Source organism: Corylus avellana, chromosome 1, assembly GCF_965113065.1.
Source record: "Corylus avellana chromosome 1, dhCorAvel1.hap1.2, whole genome shotgun sequence".
NCBI classification, from domain to species: domain Eukaryota; kingdom Viridiplantae; phylum Streptophyta; class Magnoliopsida; order Fagales; family Betulaceae; genus Corylus; species Corylus avellana.
Genome location: NC_142490.1, coordinates 16,897,193 through 16,909,044, shown reverse-complemented (window position 1 = coordinate 16,909,044; position 11,852 = coordinate 16,897,193). Strand labels below are relative to the sequence as shown.

Here is an 11,852-nt window from a genome sequence, read left to right as displayed (position 1 = left end):
TCTCTCTCTCTCTCTCTTCTGTGGTCTTGGCATTGTTTTTTGTTAGTCTAATGTTAGTAGTAGGATTTCTATCATCTTTCTACTTAGATCTTCATTAATGCTATTTGTGTAGAAAGAAAAAATAAAAATAAAAATTTCTTCAAAAGAATACATGCGGCTGGAAAAGAAAAAATACCCAAGAAAATAGATTAATAGAACAATGGGATTGCCGGTTGCTTAAAGGAATATATTTTAGATCTGGGCATAGAGATTGGTCTTGAGGAGTATCTGTTTCAATTCAATCTGAGCACAGAAGAGGGTCTTTATTGTTTATTTTTTATTTTATGAACTTGATAAAACATTGGGTTGTCATAAATATAATGTGAAGGGGCTAAATTATTCAGACTAAATTGATACTTACATCAAAGTTCAAGGGTGATAATTGTGTTTCCCTATTTCATTCTACTAAACTTGAATGATTTTCCAAAAATGAATTATGTGAATTTCAACTGAGTAAATGAAGATACAAAGAAATGAATTAAAATGGATGTAGAAATAGCTTGACTTCTTAATATAATTTCCTAGCCGATGCATTTGAGTAATTTTAGGAGGCTTATTTGTGTCTTACTAAGAATGATATGCCTATTAAAATCACTATTGGGCTTGTGATTGATCATTATTAAATTTTGATCAAAGAGTGATTTTAATAGCTACATCATTCTTAGTAGGACACAAGTAGGACATTTAGAATTACTAGACACATTAGCTACATCATTCTTAGTAGGACACAAGTAGGACATTTAATGCCTATTTTTCCTTTTTGAGTTAGGTCTCTAGCATTTTGGGAATTGAACTGCAGCATTTTTCTTCCTACTCTTCTATACTATGCTGATTAGTCTTATCCCTAAGAAGATGAAGAGCATATATACTCCAGGCAATCAGTTTATAGGAGAGAATAAAGATATATTGTTTTCAATGAAGTGATGATACATGTTCCAAAATGTCTTCCTGATGCACTGTGTAGTACTTTTCAAATAAATTTATGTCTATAGAATGCAAGAACTTCACCCAAGTTAGCTAAAATGCTGAAATGGCTTCCACGCAAAATGGCAATGGGAGAGGTTTTGAACTTCGGTTGTTCTTGGTGTACGGAACTGGTAATAGCCTCAAGTCACCTTCTAGGAAGGAATTTCATCTACAAAAGAGGTGGAAGATGTCAGAAGCTCTTTAGACTTGAGGGTTGGAGGAACTCGGATGTTTAAGTAAGGGGTGAGAGAGATAGCAGATTTGGTAAGAAAAGCATTATTGGTATAGTTGTGGAATTGTAAAAAATGTGTATCTTAGGCCTTATATACAAGCATGTAGAATATTCTAGAGTTTTCTGAAGTGTGCCAGAAGGGTAATGGCTCTAGGTCCATTGGATATTAGGCTCCTTCGATGTACTGGAGGTAAGTCTATTCGGGCCCTTTCAATGTCGTGGGCTTTTAGGAGATTCCTAGGTTCTACATGAGTCCTTCAATTTCCTTACATGATTAGTAAATTTATCAATGAAAATTTTAAGAGCGTGTTGAAAAGTTCATGGTGGGTCTTAGCTTGTTGAGTCCTGTTGGTTCATCTTTGGGACCCTCTATGGGCCGTGGGCTTCAGGTGATTCCTAAATCCCACAATTCTAGAGCCATAACTCGTTGGTATTTGTGTTTGGATTCAAAATGACGGTCAATGTGAGAGGTTATCATGACTTGTTGATAGAATTTTGCCTCATTTTGCTATCCATTAATCTGATATAAAGTGTTTTTAACCAAAAACGTGACCCTTAACTTTATTTTTCTCGTTCTTTTTTGTTTGTGATTGATAATAGCATATTACCTTTTTTTTGTTCATTTTTGTTTATTATCCTTTATTAATATTCTATTTAATCAAAAATTTCATAAGAAGTAAAATTTTTGAAGATTTTGTAAGAGAGAATAGTATAGCTTTACTTTTACCCATCACCCATATACTAAATCTGAGTTAACTTACTTTGCAGGTTCATTGGCTCATCTACTTTGTTACTTTTTTTGGGTTTTCCAGAGCAGGTTCAGCTGATGAGTTAGCGTAGGTAGCAAGAAACAAGTCATGGATAGGATATGGTTGGAAGAAATTTCTCCATGTATCCGTGATGTAATTTTGATCGAGAAACAAAACTCTATCAGTTTTTAATTTTCTTATGATAATACAAATCTTATTATTTCCAAAAAAAAAAAAAAAAAAAAAAAATTATTAAAAGAGAGACATGGAGAGGACATCTAGCGTTATTTTTTATTTTTATTTTTTTTTGATAGATAACCAAATTGTGGAATTTCATCAAATACTATGTTTTTTTTCTAGCACCTTATCTCTAATTTCTAATTTAATGCTATTAGATTTCTACTTTGGGGGACAATTCATATCACGATTGCCTAAAATTCTTAGCATATTATACCGAATATATCTATTCAAATTTCGAACATTATATATTAAATAACTATTTTTACCAGATTTATAATGATTTACCATATATTAAATTACTATTTACCGCATTGGTGAGAATGGAACATAAGATATGCGGCTCATAGCCGGAGTATTGCATGTGCATATGAAAATGCAAAATTTCATTTTGTCAATCCAATTGATACGGAGTTGTATATGTACATCTGACTCACATGCATACAATATTCTAGATGTTGGACGGATATATATCGTGATGAATTTTGGGGACGTGTTATTTTATAGGATGGTCCTGGTGGAATCAAAATAGCTAGCTTGAGTTGTATTAATTTAACGTCCAATTTTCATAATAATGAGTTTTCTCAAATTATTAATGTTCTATATATGTGACCATATATATATATAGGTAGTTTGTTACTGATCACTTACGTTCTACTCACATGGAAGTGGGTTGCATTTATTTAATACATGGTGGAATGCACCTTTTATTAGGAAGCATTATCTTCGATCGGACGATCGAGAATAAAATTATTATTATTATTTTATTTTTTAGCTTTAATTTCACTACATTTTTCATTTTTGTCTTAATTTTCCATTTTTCCAGCTCAATTTCTCATTCATGATATATATATTACTTAAATCCCAATATAATGCAACCGAAAAAAGACTCTTACTTACCAACTGAATGGAAGACATCAAGATAACTTTTAGTTGCATGGGTATGATATATATATATATTGTTTTTCTTTTTTATTCGTTTTTTTTACTAGGTTATTTTAATTTAATAATTTATCCCAATGATCCCAGCTAGCCCACTCTTAAAGGGTTTAATAGTAATTACCAATTACAACAGCTAGCCGTGCATGCCAAACCTTGGTACAGGCATTATTTAGAGTGAAAGTTATGCATGCAATATATATCAGCTAGCCATTAATGATCTATCCAGACTCCACCTCACCATTTGCCAAAAAAGATACGTGGAACTGCCATTAACATAGCCAGAAATGGCAGAAAAAAAATAGTGGAAGACAACTACTGGTTATCCCTCCATGGCAAAAATCAGTTGTTTTTTTTTTTTTTCCACGTCGAACTAATTAATTAAATGATCAACAACTTATGGAACATAGAACATTATGTGCAATATTGGCCTCTCAGAGAACCATATCAATTTGTATTAATCAATAAAAGACAGATGCAGAAGAGAGAAGCACATGTACTAGTATTTCTCATTTGACGAGGAATAACTTCAATAATTACAAACAAAACAAAAACCTGAAATTTTCCATTTTAGTCAAGTGGATGCTTACTTTTTTAGTAATGAGCTTCTTCTTCCGCTACACGTTCTTTTAAAAATGTACACATTTCTTTCAAGCTTTAATAGCTTTGCTGGTAGAGTTTTAAGCGTCCAGTCCATGTCTTTCCAAAAAAAACCAGCCCTCTTGTATTTAAAGCATTTCTCATTCTCTATAAAGTTTCTGATTTACATGGAGTTCTCCCAAATGCTTCTCAGATGATCGATCCTAAAGGGAACTAGCCAAGTGAAAGCGCTGTGTGTTGTGCAAAGATATCAAGGTGAGATTCACTTTCTTTCACCATGAATCTCTTTCTTCTTTTAATCTTCTTTAATTAGCATGTCTTCTTCTCTTTTGGTTGCAATTTGTTCGATCTTCGATCCATAGTTTCTTTCGGGCTAAGCCCACAAAATATATTTCACCATGAATCGCCATAAATGCAGCTTATTCTGTCTTTGCATTTTTCTGATATTACCTTCGAAAGCAGTGAACCCACCAATCACATCACAAAGAATGGGCACCTCCTAGTCACAGAACCGAACCTCCTCGACAAAGACCGGCATTGCGCACAGTGACATGATCGATGCCGTGCAAGGCATGGGTTGGGTGTCATGTGGCCGCCGGTGCCGGCCGCGTGTAAGTGCCGGCGGGGAGGGTGAAATAAGCTAATTCGGGTCATGTAGATGGGTACGTAGTTATTACCTGAGAAGGCCCAGCCCGGTTTTCTAATTATGTCTTTTAAAAAAGGTAGGCCGACTCATTTGATTCAGCCCAGTCTAGGCCTAATTTAGTTTTTAAAAAGGCTGGACCCACCCATTTGGTTCAGCCCAATAAAAAGGAATCCATTGGGATTGCGGGTGGAACCAAGCAGGCCTTCAGCTCTGCCAGGTCCATTTCATTAAGAAAAAACAAAAATGGTTTTGCCGGTTGAGGGCCCGATCTTTCCTTTTGACGATGATAGTTGAAAACTCTGTTAGAACCTAGAATCTGTCTTCACCTTTAAGCCAAGCCATAACTTCTTGATGTTTGTGTTTGGAGCGAGAATGACAATCAATGTGAAATTATCATGACATGCCGATAGGCTTTTGCCTAATTTTACGATCCTCTAATTTGACATAAACTATTTATTTTTACCAAAAACCCGACCCTTAACTCATTTTTTCTAGTTCTTTTTTGTTTGTTATTGGTTCATTTTGTTTGATATCCTTAATTAATATTCTAATTAGTTTTTGAAAATCAGTAAATTATAAATCAAATTTTTATGAGAACTATAAAATTTGAACATTTTGTAAGAGAGAATAGTATAGTTTTATATATATATATATATATATATATATATATATATATATCATTTTTGTCCTAATTTTGAGTTTTGAATATATATAATTTCATATACTCTCATTAACATTGTAGAGTATATCAAATCATCGTATCGGTGATTGCTCCTCTCAGATGGCTCTTACTTTGGTGCGTGCTCATACTTTGGTACGTTCTTCTCTCTCCCATTGTATTATTAATGATGTATTCTCCAATATTCATTTACTAACTACTTATTTAAGTAAAAAAACTGACTTTATTCTTTTTCTTTTCTTTTTGTAATAAACATAATTTTTTTTTTTTTTTTTTTTTAAATTGATCCTCAATTGTAACGAAGGCGTAAACGAACTTAGTAGAAAGTCCAAAGCAATTACAATTACACTAAATGAAAATGATGAAGAATTAATTACGAAAAATGTAAAATCGAAACATTAATCAAAACGAAGTATCATAATGTATCTCCCTTTGTCCCAAGGCATTTTAAACATAACATGCAAATTAATGTGTGCATGCATGTGATAGTTCCTCCAACTTAGTATATGCTTTCTTGCCATGCCACCTAGTTTACTTGCTTCGTGCCCTGAAAAGGGAAAAACAAATAGAAAAATATTAGTTAACAATGAACGTACATTTTATCAAAACAAATTAAGTTAAGCACATAAAACACTTTAATGTAAGATAAATACTAACTTCAAAAATTTTCTGTTACGTACCCTATAAATCATTATTTAAATTTTGATCGAATTTAAATAAATGCATTTGTAATGGGTAAGGATTAATATTACTTTCCTCGTATCACCTTTATATTTACAAGATCCAACATTGATCAAGACCTATCTCACTTAAACTAGTTCGATCTGGACAGTTTGCACTTAACTCTTTAATGTACCTAGCTCCTACGAAATGGCTACTATTATAACCTGAATATTTTAGGCTTTGATTTCAGTAATCCCTGCTAATTGTTAATTCCCAAGTATTTATATATATCTAGAATTTTAGCTCTCTATCTTAGGGTTCGTTTGGGATTGCATGCGGTTTCAATAAGTGCGATTTTAAAAATAGCGTTTTTAAAATCGCTACTTTTTAAAATCGTAAAGGCCTTTGGTAAAACATGTTAAAAAATATTTTTTTATTAAATATTTGTTATGCGAATTCATGATTTTGGTTTAAATTTGCACTTTTTCAAATAAGCACCCCTTAGCTTGTTTATTGATATCGCAGATTTTTTTTCCTATTTTAAATTAAGTGCTTTTTAAATAGCAATGCCAAACGCTTTACGTTTTACAATATCTTTTAAAAACACAGATTATTCTTGCGAAATCGCAATCCCAAACGCATCCTAAGATATTATATATAATTTTCAATTTGATTGGCTTCAAGTTATATATATTGTACCATATAAATTACATTAGACTTCTAGAGCAACCAAAGCATGTATATATGTAGGTCATTCTTTAAACGACCCATATGCATGTGTAGATATCATATGCCTAATTCTAATGTGACTTATACACTAAATGGAAAAAATATATTATATATCTAACATATATATATATATAATTTGCATGCAGATTCATATTATTTGCTCCATTTGTTTCTTTGCTTACGCCGGAGTGCAAGCAAATGATGATGAGGAAAATAAGCATCATCATGATCATGACGATAAGTGGAATGATTCTAGCCTTTGGGTGTTTGCCGCTTATATGGCTATCTTGATAGGCATTACCCTAGTTCTTTTCCTACTACTCTTTTTGTGGCACCGCTTCTGCCATGTGGATCCAGTGGCTGCTATGATACAAAGGTTCCCTGTTTTCACTTTTGTTCCTGGTGGGGAATCCGGGTTTGGAGCCACAGAGTGCAGCATCTGCCTGACGGAATTTGCCGATGGGGAGCATCTCCGGATGCTGCCGTGTGGACACATATACCACCGGCAGTGTCTTAGAGAGTTGGTCGCTTCAGGGAGCATGACTTGTCCAGATTGCCGCCATAATTTTGGCAATAATAATGCATGGGAAGTCAGATAATTAATTAGAGGTTTTATTTGTAAAGCTTTTGCTTACAGAACTTTGTAAAAGAAAAAACCTATATATACTACTTGAAAGCTTATAGTAACCTTTTGATATTAAAATGAAATATAATACTAATTAAAGATGTGTTTTAATTTCCATTTACAAGGGATCTCGTCAATAATCAACAACGAATATCCATATCTTCTATCAAATAATGTATAGTCAAATGTTATAACTTGAATGATTTCATAAACACGTAATAGGATAATTTGTTAGGTTTTAAGGAAGTTTAGATTCTTTCGAGTTTGATAAAGGTAAAGTTTTAACTTCATCCAAACAGACATGCAGTACATGATTCTAACACAGAAATGCATTGACAGTCAAGTAAATCCAACAAGAGGGCTGCCTTACAGTTCAAGTTTCCGGCTGGTATATATGTGTTCTCAAAGGAGCTAACTGCAGAGAAGTCATGGTGGTTGTGAGGGTCTTCTTATACAATTGAAGATGTTCTCTGTGCTGTATTATCCAATAAATCTCCATAATTCATCATTAAGTTAGAAGATCATACTAGCAATTAGAAGAAAAAAAAAAGAAAAGCAGAAAGAAAGAAAGAAAAAAAGTGAGAAGATACTAGCATTTGCTGAAATTGAGGCCTTAGCTTAGTTCTAATTCTCACCTCGAGTAATGTTGAAATTTTCATTGTGAGATTTGAACCCACGCCCCTAGTGTGTGCCTAACAACTTGAGAGTTTCCTTAAGACAACTGGATTAATTACCACGACCGCCAATAGTGAGAGAAGTTGATGTAAACCTATAATACCCTTAGGGTTGGTTTGGTCCAATATGCACACCAAAAGTCATGCATCGTTGAGAAATAAGTGTCAATTTCCTTTTCAGATCTCATTGGTTCTTAGAACCTAAAAGAGCCCCCATGCTAAGGCAGTCCCCAATTAACTTTTTAGTTTTGTCCCACCTAAAGTTCTAGTTTCACTATTGAGAATAAATTCAATAGAGATTTGACACAAATCAAGGAGTTATAATATATAGCTCAGATCGATCTTTTTGTGAAAATTGATATATATTTTTTTTTGTGTAATTTAATTTTTTAATGAGATCTTCCATAGTTGTTGGTTAGTAAATGATAAATCAAATATTGACTATGAAGCAGAGAAGAATAGTTTTTGTTTTTGGAAAGTTTTGGCTTGCTGGGTTCTCCATTGCTGGTCAGTTCTGTATTCTTCTTCCTCATTTGGTGTGTTTGTAGGATTGGTTAAAGTTGTGTTTTCGTCTCTCTCATTTGGTGCAATAGACAGGAGTATCTATTTCTTATTGGATGGCACAAAGAACCAGATATGTTCCAAGTCCCTATAGAAGTTATTATCAATTAAAAAAGATTATGAATCAAATATTTGTACTTAGAGGTTGGTCCACCCTTGAATAGCCTGTCATTGTGACTTCCTCCATTTCTTTTCCCTTAATTCATAACATTATCTTTTCATTAGTTCAATTGTTCCCATAAAGATAAATCACTACAGTTCATTATGAGCCAAATTATAGAAGAACTCGTATGAAAATAAAAGGTTCATAGGATTGAGAACAATTGAATTATAACAAACTTCTTACCTTAACATTGTGATGCCATTTTATTAGCCCTAATACAATGTTCATTGCCATGGATTAGGATTCACTACAATTGGCTGTCCGAATTTCAATAAAAGCCCACTTGCTACATGATTTATTGCATTTGGTCGATACATGATTCATGAGTCTGCTATATATATCGATCAACATCAATTTTGACCACTCTTAATTTGCCTCTTCCGAATCAAGGTTCTTCCCAAGAGGCGACCATTTGCCTCTGCTTGTGAAGCATCAACCATTAATCCATGAAAAACCTTTTGGGCATTTGGGAAAAAAAGTTCATTAGCCTTATTACGCCTTAGGTTACATTTTTGCTAATACCTCTAGTGGTTCCCAAAGAGTTTATGCAAATGCACAAATAATGATGCCCAAGAGTAATTTTTCAGCCTCGCACAATGTCATGACATAAACAACCTAGTCCACCGGCATGCATGGTTCTACCTATCGTTGGCTTCTCCTATACCTATTGTTGCCTTATACTAAACGATTCTCCTCCTAGCCGAATGGTCAACTTCAATGTAATGGATTTAAAAGCCCACCGTATTGATGATATGGGGACTTCCATTTTTTTTTTATTTTTTATTTTTTATTATTATTATTTTTTTTAAATGTCCACACAAGAGGGGGAGATGAGATTCGAACTAATGACATCTGCTTCATAAGGCGCGATCCCCAGTCGATTGAGCTACCCCTTGGGAACATGATATATATGAGGACTTTTCCTTCTTATGCTTTTGTGCTTTTCTTTGCTAATCAAGGGAATCTTCAACTTTCCTAGAAAAAAAAAAAAATTATATTCATGTCTTCCATAATTCCATTCAGTTGGCAAGTAAGAGTCTTTTCTAGGTTGTATTGGGATTTTAAGTAAAAGAATAAACCAAATTTTAATAAATGAAAAAATGAGCTAAAAAAAGGGGAAATTAAGACAACAATGGAAATGTATTTAAATTAAAGCTAGAAAAAAGAATTAAAAAAAAAAAATTCAAAATCATTCTATTCCCAGAGATTATGCTTCTTAATAAAAAGTGCATTCCACACAAAAATTACACATGCAAATGCAGGTGAACACAAGTTACACAATCATGGTAATGGTATAATAACAAAATGGTTATGGTCACATCCAATATTAATAATTTGAAAGTAATTAATATTTTGAAAATGAGACCTTAAAATACAAGTCAAGCTCCTTTGATTCCACCAGGACCATCATATAAAATCGTACGTCCCCAATATTCACCATCATATCCAACATCTATAATATTGTATGCATTTTGATCAGATTTATACAACTCTGTATCAATTGGATTTGAAAAAAGAAATTTCGCATTCTCATATGCACATGCAATACGCCGACTATGAGCTAAATCTATTGTGTCCCAATCCTGTTGACGCGGAAGTTTGCCAGTGCCCATTGGAGGACTAGGTTGGTCCAATGGACTATAAACTTCTCCTCCCCAATCAGCTTGATTTGCGAACTCACTTAATTTGCTAAATAATGTTGGGGGCCAAAAACCAACTACAAAATTCTCATCATCAAAGTACAATGTCCATAGGCATTTTGTTGAATTTGGTCCGTCACATATTCCCTGCCATGAGGAAGAAAGAAAAACAAATAGTATTCGATTATAAGAACATATATTTATGGCTATTTATTTTTCCATGCACATATTAATTTTCTTACCTTATTGATTCGCAATTTTATTGCCTTTCGTTCTGGATGGGCATCGGGGCAGGTCCAGCCTAGAGGTATGTTAGAATTGATTTGTACATATCCGGGACAATCTTGATTAAAACATTGTATTCTTCCATCGATCTGATAAAGTTCACGGAATACAAGTGGTTTTTCTTTTTATCAATAAAAATATAAAATATAAATACTTTCATTTTTTTTTTTTTAAAAAAAAAAATTACTCGACATAGTTATCTACTAAACCCACCGTTACGTGAGTAAATAGCCGGGTCTTGTTGTCTTTGAACAATAAAGGATTTACCTGAAAGGAAATTTACCCCAATCCATATTACTTTTTATGTTGGGATAAAGGAAAAAATCATGACAAATGAAAAACTATTTCACATTAGAGAAGTACCGTGAAACCTGTTTTTATGCTGTCAAGACCGTTTGATAATGTCATCCGGAATGCACTATACTGGGATCCAATGATTCCTCTTGGGTTAAATAAGCGAAAGTAAGATTCAATTCCATCAAGCTTTCTATTGGGATCATCTTTTGTTCGAAGTATTGCATACTACATGACAACAATATGCATGGTAGATTAAAGGACAAAAAAAAAAAAAAAAAAAATGAAACAAGTATTTTTTGTTGCTAAGCACATGCAAGAAATGAAACTTACATGATGTCCAGGTTCTTCATCAATATTCGTCGGATGCATTTTGGCTCTTCCCAAGTCATCTTTATTGACTCTTCTAATCGGAACTGTTCCATAAGGACAACCTACGCCTTTAAACCTAGTATTTAATGGTGAATTCGCATTGGTTCCCCTTCCTTCTACAAACAACTTACGTTTCATCTGTAATAATACACTAAAAGTTAGAACGATATCAATGATAGGAGATGAGATTGTAAAAGAAATAGGTTTCAATAATGAATAGTACTTCAACCTCATATGTAGTATTCTTCCAAAATGGATGATTAAAGCCAGGTTGTTTGTAGAAATCAATACAATCATATATGTCTCCATCTCCTATCTGTAGATGTCAAATTAAATTAATGCAGATTAAAAAGTCAACAAATCGTTATGGTTATAATTAGGATAAAAACAATATTATAACAATTAAATATGGCTTGAGCATATATAGGCACACTACGTACTCTCCATCTCCTACGCAGAAATGCTAGGATAGATAATTTGATTTTTATCATTAATTATCAACTTGGTCATAACAATATTATTGGCATAATATATAAAATTTACTTAGAAAAAATGAATAAAAAGGACTTAATAAAATTAAGGAGTAACTTCCAGAAATCTTACTTGAATGCTTTTAATTGCAAACTTCTCAAGATTTAGAAATTGCTTCTTGAATTCCAACTCTTCCTTTGTAGATAATCCCCAGTCCGCTTCAGTTAAATTGTTGCTAACACAGATAAAGCAAAGGAAGAAAACTATTATGTCCACCCTTAAAGCCAT

The 11,852-nt window shown here is 33.1% G+C and overlaps 1 protein-coding gene across 1 annotated transcript; it reads right to left on the bottom strand.

Moving 5' to 3' along the window:
• Positions 1-9,881: 9,881 nt before the first annotated feature.
• On the bottom strand, positions 9,882-11,852 carry LOC132169256 (protein neprosin-like). The gene is made up of 7 exons (XM_059580320.2): positions 11,697-11,852; positions 11,323-11,409; positions 11,055-11,231; positions 10,791-10,949; positions 10,641-10,694; positions 10,385-10,516; positions 9,882-10,289 (listed from the first exon to the last, which is right to left on the bottom strand). The coding sequence occupies exons 1-7, from the start codon at positions 11,850-11,852 to the stop codon at positions 9,882-9,884; spliced, it is 1,173 nt and encodes a 390-aa protein (XP_059436303.2).

Bases quoted from the DNA above. Each gene is read 5' to 3' on its own strand.
- LOC132169256 (XM_059580320.2), bottom strand. From the start codon at position 11,852: ATGGCTTTAAGGGTGGACATAATAGTTTTCTTCCTTTGCTTTATCTGT. The intron at 11,410-11,696 runs GTAAGATTTCTG...TGACATCTACAG, and splicing joins TTGCAATTAAAAGCATTCAA to ATAGGAGATGGAGACATATA. The intron at 10,950-11,054 runs GTAAGTTTCATT...GTTGTCATGTAG, and splicing joins ATGAAGAACCTGGACATCAT to TATGCAATACTTCGAACAAA.